This window comes from Staurois parvus, unplaced genomic scaffold, assembly GCF_062004578.1.
Source record: "Staurois parvus isolate SC_StPar_1 unplaced genomic scaffold, SC_StPar_1.0 ptg001284l, whole genome shotgun sequence".
Lineage (NCBI taxonomy): Eukaryota > Metazoa > Chordata > Amphibia > Anura > Ranidae > Staurois > Staurois parvus.
In genome coordinates this window covers 1,945,261-1,957,895 of record NW_028319080.1, presented here as the reverse complement: position 1 = coordinate 1,957,895, position 12,635 = coordinate 1,945,261, and the positions used below count along the sequence as shown (strand labels likewise).

Genomic DNA, 12,635 nt, shown 5'->3' with positions numbered 1-12,635 from the left:
CCGGGTGCTTTGTGTCTATAATCTGCCCGGCAACAAGTTGGCCAAAAAAAAGAGAACATTCAAATGACGCAGAAAGCGTTGTGGTGCGGCGGCCATATTTGTAAGTGCGGCGATTCTCTCTCCACGCGGATGTGTTTGTTCCTTCTTACCATCAATGACTGGACTTTGTTCCTCCATTTCTGGGCTCCGCTTTGTGAGCTTTTCTTTAGGATCCATCTGTGCAGAAGAGGCGTGTCCCCCCCGTAGTGAAGGAGCGGCCTGTCACCCCTGTAGTGAAGGAGCGGCACGTCACCCCTGTAGTGAAGGAGCGGCACGTCGCCCCCGTAGTGAAGGAGCGGCACGTCGCCCCCGTAGTGAAGGAGCGGCACGTCGCCCCCGTAGTGAAGGAGCGGCACGTCGCCCCCGTAGTGAAGGAGCGGCACGTCACCCCCGTAGTGAAGGAGCGGCACGTCACCCCCGTAGTGAAGGAGCGGCACGTCACCCCCGTAGTGAAGGAGCGGCACGTCACCCCCTGTAGTGAAGGAGCGGCACGTCACCCCCGTAGTGAAGGAGCGGCGTGTCCTCCCCGTAGTGAAGGAGCGGCGTGTCCCCCCCGTAGTGAAGGAGCCGCATGTCCCCCCGTAGTGAAGGAGCCGCACATCGCCCCCCGTAGTGAAGGAGCCGCACATCGCCCCCGTAGTGAAGGAGCGGGTCCTCTGATTGGTCCGTATTATTGACTGTTTGTCCCGACATGTTTATTACTGACAGACGTTTACACTCCATAATGGGCGATATACAGCGCTGCGCTCTCTGTGATTGGATGTGGATTTAGTGGGCTCACCATTTGTGCTGCTTTCAGCTTCTTCCGAGCGCTCACTTGTCTTGTCACTATTTCTTCAACGCAAAACGCACCGCAAAACTGACAAACCGCAAACTGTGTGACACCGGCCTGAAATGCATTGAAAACGCATGTGTTGTATTTTTGATGCATTTCACATTTTTAATGTCAAGCAACAAGTTGGCCAGAACAAATAAAAAAAAAAGAGTCAAACGCACGTGCAAAAACATGCAAAACGAACAAAACACAAACTGCATTGGTGTGAAACCGGCCTGAAATGGATTGAAACCGCATCAAAAACATGTGTTGCATTTTTTAATGCATTTTGTGTTTTTAATCTGCCCAGCAACAAGTTATGAAGAAAAAGATTCAAAAAATGCTTCAAAATGTGCATGCAAAAACACAACGCACTGCAAAACGCAAAAAACTGCAAATTGCATGCCTGAAATGCATGGAAAACATAAAGTGCTGCATTTTTATGCATTTTGTGTTTTTAACCTGCCCAGCAACAAGTTGCTAAAAAAAAAAAAAAAGATTCCAAAACAAAACGCACTGCAAATTGCACAAAATGCAAAATGCATTGCTGCATAGCAGGCTTGAAATGCACTGGAAACACATCAAAAACGCATGTGTTGCATTTTTATGTGTTTTTTTTTAATCTGCCAGGCAACAAATTGACCAAAAAAAATTATTCAAAAACGTACGTGCAAAACGCACTGCACAACGAACAAAACAAACTGCATTGGTGTGAAACAGGCCTGAAGTGCATTGAAAACGCATGTGTTGCATTTTGTGTTTTTAATCTGCTAAAAAAAAAAAAAAAGGAAAAGAAAAGGGATTTAAAACATGCTTCAAAAACGTGCGTGCAAAAACACAACGCACTGCAAAACGCAGACTGCATTGGTGTGAAACAGGCCTGAAATGTATTGAAAACGCATCAAAAATGCATAAGTTGGCAAAAAAAATAAAATTAAAAAATGTGCATGCAAAAACGCACTGCAAAATGCAAAGAAATCAAACTGCATTGGTGTGAAACAGGCCTGGAATGCATTCAAAATGCATCAAAAACGCATGTGTTGCATTTTTTGTGCATTTTGTGTTTTTAATCTACTTTAATCTGCCAAGTAACAAGGTGGCCAAAAATTTAAAAAAAAATGTACGAGCAAAAACGCACCGCAAAACGAACAAAACACACACTGCATTGGTGTGAAACAGGCTTGAAATGCATCAAAAACGCACGTGTTGCATTTTTAGTGCATTTTGATTTTAATCTGCCCAGCAACAAGTTGCTAAAAAAGATTTAAAAATGCTTCAAAAACACAAAATGCACCGCAAAACGCATAAAATGCAAACTGAATTGATGTGAAACGGTCCTGAAATGCATTGAAAACTGCTAAAAAATGCTTGTGTCGCGTTTTTGAGGCGTTTTGCGGTTTTAATCTGCCCAGCAACAAGTTGGTCAAACAAACAATTTTAAAAAGCATCAAAAACGCATGTGAAAAAAACGCCAAATGCACTGCAAAACGAACAAAACAAAAACTTTGGTGTGAACCAGGCCTGAAATGCACTGAAAACGCATCAAAACCTCAAGTGTTTTATGTGTTTTTGCATTTTTAATCTGCCAAGCAACAAGTTGGACAAAAATAAAAAAAATCAAAAAGCGTAAAAAATGCATAGAGAACAAAACACAAACTGCACTGGTGTGAACCAGGCCTGAAACACATTGAAATCGCATCAAAAACGCATATGTGTTGTGTGTTTTAGGTGTTTCATATTTTAATCTGCTGAGCAACAAGGTGGCCAAAACAAATTTCAAGAAAAGCATAAAAAAAATGTATGTGCAAAAAACGCACCGCAAAATGAACAAATCACAAACTGCATTGGTGTGAACCAGGCATGAAATGCATTGAAAACACATCAAAAACGCACGTTGCATTTTTGAAGCTTTTCATGGTTTTAATCAGCCCAGGAACAAGTTGGCAAATTTTTTTTAAAAAGCATTAAAAACGCATGAGCAAAACACACTGCACTGGTGTGACACAGGCCTGAAATGCATTGAAAAGGTATCCAAAACGCACGTGTTACTTTTTGATGCATTTTGTGTTTTTTAGGCTGTCAAGCAACAAGTTGGCAAAAAATAAAAAAAAAGCGTCAAACGCATGTGCAAGAACACAACGCACTGCAAAACTAACAAAACACAAACTGCGTTGGTGTGAAACCGGCCTGAAATGCATTGAAAACGCATCAAAACCGCATGTGTTGCATTTTTTTATGCATTTTGTGCTTTTCATCTGCCCAGCAACAAGTTGCTAAAAAAATTTTTTTTTAAAGTATTTAAATAATGCTTCAAAAAATGCAAAAACACAAAACGCACTGCAAATGCAAAAAAATGCAAACTGCATTGGTGTGAAACAGGCCTAAAATGCATTGAAATCGCATGAAAAACGCACGTGTTGTGTTTTTGAGCCGTATCACATTTTTAATCTGCCCAGCAACATGTTGGCAAAAAAAACAAAACAAAATCGTCAAAACGCATGTACAAAAACACAACGCACTGCAAAACGAACAAAATACAAACTGCATTGGTGGGAAACAGGTCTGGAATGCATTGAAAGTGCATAAAAACGCATGTGTTGCATTTTTATGTATTTTGTGCTTTTCATCTGCCCACCAAGTTGCTAAAAAAAGACTCAAATGCTTGAAAAACGTGCGTGCAAAAATTACAAAAAGCACTACAAAATGCAAACTGCATTGGTCTGAAATGCATTGAAAATGCATCAAAAACGCATGTGTTGCAGTTTTGATGCGTTTTGTGTTTTTAATCTGCTAAGCAACAAGTTGGCCAAATAAAAATTCAAAAAAGTGTCAAAATCGCAGGTGCGTCCTGATAGGACAGGAGTGATCTCATTGTGGTCATGTGACCTCTCAGGCCCCAGTCACATCTAGCGATGCTGCAGTGTTGTGTGTTTTGTGCGTTTTCGGAGGAGCGACATTGATGTGAATGGGCCGTCCTCCACTGTAGACGTGTCATGGCTGACCTCCCTCTGAGGGTCTCCTGGTCACACTCCTCCCTTTACCTGTCATCTTCCAGCTCCATCTTCCCTCTCCTAGGGATTGGCCGACAATAGATCTCTTCTCCACCAATAGGATCCTCTCTGGGCAGACATGGCCGGTGTCCCCAGGGTGGAGATGAACTCCTCGGGGTCACTGACCTGGATGAAGAAGTCGATGTCAGAGCTCCGGAGGTGCAATCTTCTCCCGGCTCTGCGATCACAAAGTACGGAATCCTTAGGATCAGCATGACAGACAGGAGAGTATGATGGTGACAGTGAGAGGACGGCGATGGAGCCGCCAGACTTCTCTGGGTTCAGGTTTCCTCTCTACTAATGATGGGAGGATAGTATGAGAGGAGGAGCCCTGATCACACACCATGTACTCCCCTCTCCTCATCTCCATATAGAAGTCCGGTGTGGTCAGTCATCTCCGCAGGATTGGGATGAGCTTTGTATTTCCTGATCCTGAACTCTCCCTGAACTCTGTGTGCACTGACAGTATACACTCAGCATGACATCACCTTCCCTGGGTGGGGGTGTCAGTCAGTGATCAGCACAGACTCCTCAGATCTCTCACTGTGTCCGATCATTTCTATGTAGAATAGTCTCACCTCTCAGTGTTGTGCAATGGACTCCGCCCCCCTCATATCCCCCCTCCAATGGGATGACACCGCACATCACATGGGACAGCCATGACTGAACACATGACACCCTCACCCACACCGCACATCACATGGGACAGCCATGACTGAACACGTGACACCCTCACCCACACCGCCCATCACATGGGACAGCCATGGCTGAACACGTGACACCCTCACCCACACCGCCCATCACATGGGATAGCCATGACTGAACACGTGACACCCACACCGCCCATCACATGGGACAGCCATGACTGGACACATGACACCCTCACCGCACATCACATGGGACAGCCATGACTGGACACATGACACCCACACTGCACATCACATGGGACAGCCATGACTGGACACATGACACCCACACTGCACATCACATGGGACAGCCATGACTGGACACATGACACCCACACCACACATCACATGGGACAGCCATGACTGGACACATGACACCCTCTGATCCCGGCTCACATCTCCCTCTTCTCTCTGCAGGGATCCATATCTTCCAGGTGATGTACGGCTGTGAGCTGAGAGATGACGGCACCACTGCGGGGTATGATCAGTATGGATATGATGGGAGAGAATTCATGTCTCTGGACACACAGAGATGGATCTATATCCCGACCATGAATGAGGCTCAGATCACCACACAGAGAGTGAACAGTCCGGAGGAGAGAGATGGGGAGAGACACAAGAATTATCTGGAGAATATCTGTATTCCGGGACTGAAGAGATACATTGAATACGGGAGAGAAGATCTGGAGAGGAGAGGTGAGCGCACACCATATACATTGTACTGTATACACCCTCTGTGACATCTCTGTACTCTATATACATCCTATCTGTATACACAGTGATGACACAACACACTCCTCCCACTTCTGGGATAAGCCACACCCACTGACACCTTACACCACACCCACTCCTAATAACACCCAATACAGGACAGTCCTTTGCCCAGAAGTGGGTGAGGTTTAATAAAGTGGGTGTGGCTTCCCATCCCACCAATAGGGACTCCTCATTCCTGACAATCAGCCGGGTCTGTCGGTGATGATCTGTCCATCGCAGTGTGTGTCCATTCATGTCCTCCGGTCTGTAGATGTGGGGATCTGTCCGGTCACATGGGTGAGTATTGGGGTGATGTCAGGAATAATGACTCATTCAGGAGGGTTCTCCTCAGAGATCAGTCCCCTCTGTACACCTTCTCTTCCTGTAACTGCTTCCATCGCACATGTCACACCAAGTCTGTGTTCATCCGCACAGTATGAGGCGCTCCCTGCACCCCCATACTGGAGGGTTATGGGGGATTTCTGCAGGAGATGAGGAACCGAGAAACTCCAACACCGAGTGTATCATACAACCGAAATCTGTGCAGATCTACACACCGTACAATGCAGAGCAATCCGAAATACAGAAGAATGTCCGAGACGTGTACACTCCGCCCATCACTCAGCTGGGGTCCAATGTAATCTATCCATCAATGGCTCCGCCCTAATAGGAGGAGTCAGACTAAGCCCTGCTTCACTCTAGTGCAGTGTTTCTCAACTCCAGTCCTCATGGACCCCCAACAGGTCATATTTTCAGGATTTCCCTCAGATGAAACAGCTGTGGTAATTACTAAGGCAGTGAAACTGATCAAATCACCTGTGCAAAATAATGGAAATCCTGAAAACATGACCTGTTGGGGGTCCATGAGGACTGGAGTTGAGAAACACTGATCTAGTGGGACATGAAAGTGGCAGCGACTTCCAGTGTGACTTTACAACAAGTTAGCCAAACAAAATTTAAAATGTCAAAAGCGCTCTGCAAAACGGACAAAACACAAACTGCATTGGTGTGAAACAGGCCTGACATGCATTGAAATCGCATGAAAAATGCACGTGTTGTGTTTTTAATGTCCTTTGCGTTTTAATCTGCCCAGCAACAAGTTGGCCAAAAAAAAAGAATACATTCAAAAAAACGCAAAAAGCACTCAAAAACTGACAAACCGCAAACTGCATTAATGTGAAACAGGCCTGAAATGCATCGAAAACACATAAAAAAATGCACGTGTTTCGTTTTTGATGCATTTTGCATTTTTAATCTGCCAAGCAACAAGTTGGCCAAACAAAGAATTCAAAAAAGCATCAAAAACGCACGTGCAAAGCGCAATGTAAAACAAACAAAACACACTGCATTGGTGTGAAACAGGCCTGAAGTGCATTGAACTCACATAAAAAACGCATGTGTTGCGTTTTTATGTATTTTGTGTTTTTAATCCGCCCAGCAACAAATTGGCCAAAACTATTTTTTTTTAAAGCATCAAAAACGCACTGCAAATCGAACAAAACACAAACTGCATTGGTGTGAAACAGGCCTGAAATACATGGAAAATACATAAAAAATGCACAAGTTGCATTTTTTTATGCATTTTGTGTTTTTAATCTGCCCAGCAACAAGTTGCTAACAAAAAAAAAAAAAAAAGAATTCAAAAACATGCATGCAAAAACACAAAACGCACTGGAACATGCAAAGGTTGCAAACTGCATTGGTGTGACAAGCAGTACAACTTCCCAGCAACCAGGTGCTCAGTGGGACTTTGAAGCGACTTTCCTGATGACATTCTTATGAGATTTGATGGATTAATGTTTTTTTGGGGGTTTTTTTCCAGCCTTCACCTCTCCTCCCTGGTCATCCTTGCTGCCTAAAAGCTGTCACCCCCGCATATTCCATTCACAGCTGAGTGTAATGGACCTGCGTGGTCCCACTAGCTTTTTTTGTTCGTTGTTCAAACAAACATCAGAACACAGGGCAGCCCGTTCACTTGAATGTGTTGCCCTACACTCGACAAATGCCCCAAAGTATTTCTAGAATGGTTTCAGTTGTGGAGTGTCATGTTTTTTCAGTACACATTTGCTAGCCGTGATGGGGGGGGGGAGGGGCATTAACAATTATGCTGCATTGACATCTGCATGTCTCTGAATGCACGGCAATCCGCACAGACGTGTTTCAGAAATGCGCTGCAAACACGCATCACACTCGTGTCACCATAATGGCAAGGCAAGCGCAATGCACATCTCTGAAACGTGCGGCACACGGTTTTTGGTGCAGTTTGCCATAGTTTTGAAAATGAATGTGTTTTCAGAACGCATGGAGAATCATGTATTTATTTATTTCAGGTACTTATATAGCACCATCAATCTACGCAGTGCTTTACATATATATTGTACATTCACTTCAGTCCCTAACCCTCAAGGGGCGTACAATCTAAGGTCCCTAACTCACATTCATACAGTACATACACATACTAGGGACAATTTATACAGGAGCCAATTAACCTACCAGCATGTCTTTGGGGGGGAAACCAGAGTACCCGGAGGAAACCCACGCAGGCACAGGGAGAACATGCAAACTCCAGGCAGGAGGTGCTGGGGTTGGGAATTGATCCCATGACCCATTTCCTGCAAGGCAGATGTGCTAACCACTAAGCCACTGTGCCGCCCTTGCAGGTCGCCATGTGTTTGGAAATGCAGAGATGCAAACCAATAGTACTGCAAGCACAACGCTCATTGTAGTGCATTCAGAAACCTGCAAATGAGAACACAGCCGTAATGGTTTTGCAAGCATGATGCACATTGCCACGCATTTCATAACGCACAGCAAAGTGTACATATCTTTGCAGGTTGCCATGCATTCCAAATTGCACAAATGTGAATGAATAGTCATTTGCATTGCAGGCCATTTTTGAAGGTGCGCTGGAAAGTGCGTTTTGTTGCTGTGAATTCAGAAATGCGTAGATGTGAGCAAATGGTAATGCAAGCGCAACGTTCATTGGCGCATGTTTTCCAAACACAAAGCATGCCTTTTCTTGTGGTTGCCATGCAATCAGAAACGCAAAGATTGGAACAAATGGTAAAGTGCATCGCCGTTCTTCATGCGTTTTGTTGCTGTGCGATCAGACGCGAGCCGATGCAAATGAATGGTAACACAAGCACACTGCGCGTTGCCACGAGTTCACAAACATACAGGTGAAAACGCAGCCTAACTGCAAATACAAGTGTGATGCACAATGCTGTACATTTTCAGAAACACGTGGATGTGACTGAATGGTAACACAAGTGCCACACGCATTGCCACACGTTTATGAAAGGCGGGGCAAAGCGTCGCCGTGTGTTTGGAAACACAGATCACAAACGAATGGTAACACGAGCACGACTTGCATTGCCACACATTTTCAAACTGCAAAACATACTTTTTCTGGCGGGTTGCCATGCATTTAGAAATGCGCAGATACGAACAAATAGTAGCATACATAACATGCGTTGGCATCCATTTTCAAAAAGCATGACAGTGTGCGTTTTGTTGCTGGTTGCCGTGTGTTCAGAAATGCACAGATGTAAAGGAATGGTAATGCAAGCGAGACGCATCGCCACACGTTTTAAAGGCAAAATGTGCATTTTATTTGCAGATTCCATGTATTCAGATACACACAGATGCGACCAAATGGTAATGCACGTATGACGCGCGTTACTACACGTTTTTAAAATGCAGGGCAAAGTGTATTTTAATACGCAGATGAGAACACATCCTAAATGGTAACGCGAGTGTGACGCACATTGCCGCGCATTTTTGAAATGTAGGACAAAGCACATGTTTTCTTGCGTATTGCCATGCGTTTGTAAACAATTGGTAACACAAGGATGACACACATTGTCGCACATTTTTGTAGCATACAGCAAAGCATGCATTTTCTTGCAAGTTGCCGTGCATTCAGAAACGCACAGCAAAGTGTGGATTTTCTTCCAGGTTGCTGTGGGCTCGGAAACACGCAGATGCAAATAAATGGTGACACAAGCATAATGTGCGTTGCTGCATGTTTTTAAAAAGCTCGGCAAAGTGCGCATTTTTTTTGCAGTTTGCCACAAAACACAGGTGAGAATGCAGTCTAAATGGTAACTCAAGTGTGACGCACATTGACATGCATTTTTGATATGTACAGCAAAGTGCCTGTTTTTTTTGTGCAGGTTGCCGCACCTTCAGAAACGTGCAGATGAGAATGCAGTCTAAATGGCATCATGAGTGCAATGCGTGTTTAGTGGGCAATGCCATGAATGTTCTGTGTGGGTTGCGTGCGTTCCGAAGCGTCAATGTACTAATGTTGCCTACATGGCAATCCAAGTGCGATGTGCTCTTATTGTGTTGGACATGAAAGTGGCAGCGACTCCCAGCATAACTTTGCTGCACGACTTCCCAGCAACCAGGTGCTCAAAGGGACTTTAAAGCAACTTTCCTGAAAAAAAACATTCTTATGTGATTTGATGGATCAGTGTTTTTTTTTACCCTCACCTCTCCTCCCTGGTCATCCTTGCTGCCTAAAAACCTTCACCCACGCATATTCCATTCACACCTGAGCGTAGCAGAAGTGCGTGTTCCCGCTCACTTTTTTGTGCGTTTTTCAAACATAAACATCAGTCGCACACAGGGCACCCAAATTTAGTGTTTTGCCTTACATGCAACAAATGTCCCAAAGTATTTCTAGATTGTTTTCAGTCGTGGAGTGTCACTTTTTTTAGCGTGCGCTTGCTAGCCATGATTGGGGGAGGGGGCAATAACAATTAGACTGCATTGACATCTGCATGTCTCTGAATGCACAGCAATCCGCACAGAAAACGTGTTTCAGGAATGCGCTGCAAACAAACACGCATCACACTCGTGTCACCATAATGGCAAGGCAAGCGCAATGCACATCTCTGAAACATGAATCAAAGCACACGTCTTGTGTTGCGGTTTTCCATACGTTCAGAAACACACAGATGAGGACGCATGCTAAATGGTAATGTAAACGTGATGCACATTTCTGCACGTTTTTGTAATGCACAGCGTGCGTTTTCTGTGTGTTCAGAAACACGTGGATGCGATAGAATGGTAAGGCAAGTACCACATGCTTTGGTGCATGTTTTTGAAAGGCGAGGCAAAGCGTTGCCGTGTGTTTGGAGAAACACACAGATGCAAACGAATGGTAACACAAGTGTGACTTGCATTGCCGGGCATTTTTAAAATGCAAAACATACTTTTTCTGGCAGGTTGCCATGCATTCGGAAATGTGCAGATGTACAGGAATGGTAATGCAAGTGCTACACACATCACAGCAGGTTTTTGAAACACAGAGCAAACCAGACATGCAGATGTGAATGAATAGTAACGCACGCGCAAAGCAAATTGCAGCATGTTTATGAAGCACACAGTAAAGCGTGGGTTTTCTTCTAACACAGGCAGGACATGCGTTGTTGCAGAATTCTGAGACAATTTAGAGACGTACAGTAAAGTGTTTTTCTGCGGGTTGCTGCAAAACACGCATTTATGAAAACGCGTGTCTGTTTTTTGTGTGGGTTGCCGTGCATTTAGAAACATGCAGATGCGAGCGCAGTCTAAATGGCATCATGAGTGCAACGCGTGTTTGGTGGGCAACGCCATGCGTTTTCTGTGTGGGTTGCATGTGTTTGGAAGCAGTTATATGCGAATGGCAGCAGAAGCACGATGTGTATTTCCAAAATGCGGTTTGCTGCGCTTTCAGATGTGAATTCAGCCTAATTGTTAATGACGCCACAATCGCGTTTAGCAGACGCGTGTTTTGCTGCCAAAATGTGCAATGCTCCACGACCGAAAAGGTTCTTGAGTTGCTTTGAGACCTTCGCTGTATGTAGGGCAACCCATTCAAGGGAATGACCTGCTCTATACGTGATGTGTGTTTACACATGAAAAACATGCAAAAACTAAGTAAGTGGGAACGTGCGTTTCTGCTACATTGAGGTGTGAATGGAATGTGCTAAGGGGGACGTTTTTAGACAGCAAGGATGACCAGGGAGGAGGGGTGAGGGTTATAAAAAACACTGCATCAGAGGTCGCAGCAAAGTCACTGCATGCAAGTCTATGGGAGTCGTGCTGCACAAGAATCGCCCAAAATTAGTGCAAGAAATATTTTTTGTGTTTTTGTTGCAGCGACTCACGACGCGGCAATTAAGATAGAACCCAATAAAATCTGTGGATTTTTTTACTTGGTTTGCGATTTTACATGTTGCCAGAATGTTGCAGGTCCTGGAAAATGGCTCTAGTATGAACCATGGTTAGAATGTCCAGAAATAGAAAAAATATGTATCAATCGCTCCACCCTAAAGGGAACAAACCAACATACACGGCTCAGAAGAACACTTTGAAAACCCATCAGATCTCAATGGGGAGAAATCTCCTGCTGGATCTCTATACTGATATGGACGGGGTGATGTGTTAGGAATGTAAGGACGCCCCATCGTTTGATGAAAATGATCGACCTACAGAGGACTGAATTCAAAGACGCCCGAAAATCAAAGTGAAAAAATTATGCGGCAGGCGAGTCCATTTTGCTGAAATGTCATTGCAGCAACTCAGAATGGTCCTCAGTAGTTTGTATGGCCCCCAGGTCTTGTAGGTATGCCTGACAACGTCGGGGGAGGCTCCTAATGAGATGACAGATGGTGTCCTGGGGGATTTCCTCTCAGATCTGGACCAGGGCATCACTGAGCTCCTGGACAGTTTGAGGTGCAACCTGGTGGCGTCGGATGGCCCGAAACATGACATCCCAGAGGTGTTCTATTGGATTTAGGCCATGCAAGCATGGGGGTGATTCAATGGTATCAATTCCTACATCCTCCAGGAACTGCCTGCATACTCTCGCCACATGAGGTCGGGCATTGTCTGCAGCAGGAGGAACCCAGGACCCACCGCACCAGCGTAGGGTCTGACAATGAGTCCAAGGATTTCATCCCGATACTTAATGGCAGTCAAGGTGCCATTGTCTAGCCTGTAGAGGTCTGTGCGTCCCTCCATGGATATGCCTCCCCAACCATCACTGACCCACCACCAAAACTGTCATGCTGAACGATGTTACAGGCAGCATAATGTTCTCCATGGCTTCTCCAGACCCTTTCTTGTCTGTCACATGTGCTCAGGGTGAGCCTGCTTCCATCTGTGAAAAGCACAGGGAGCTAGTGATGGACCTACCAATTCTGGGGTTCAATGGCAAATGCCAATCAAGCTCCATGGTGCCGGGCAATGAGCACAGGGCCCACTAGAGGATGTGGGGCCCTCAGGCCACCCTCATGAAAT

The 12,635-nt window shown here is 45.0% G+C and overlaps 1 protein-coding gene across 1 annotated transcript in view; it reads left to right on the top strand.

Annotated features, from left to right (window-relative positions):
* The window catches only part of LOC149437618 (class I histocompatibility antigen, F10 alpha chain-like), a 98,494-nt gene that overhangs the window by 68,184 nt on the left and 17,675 nt on the right, over positions 1–12,635 (top strand). The window contains exon 3 of the mRNA XM_089660868.1: positions 5,007–5,285. Coding sequence (XP_089516994.1) covers positions 5,007–5,285 — 279 coding nt within the window. The remainder of the gene's footprint in view (positions 1–5,006; positions 5,286–12,635) is intronic.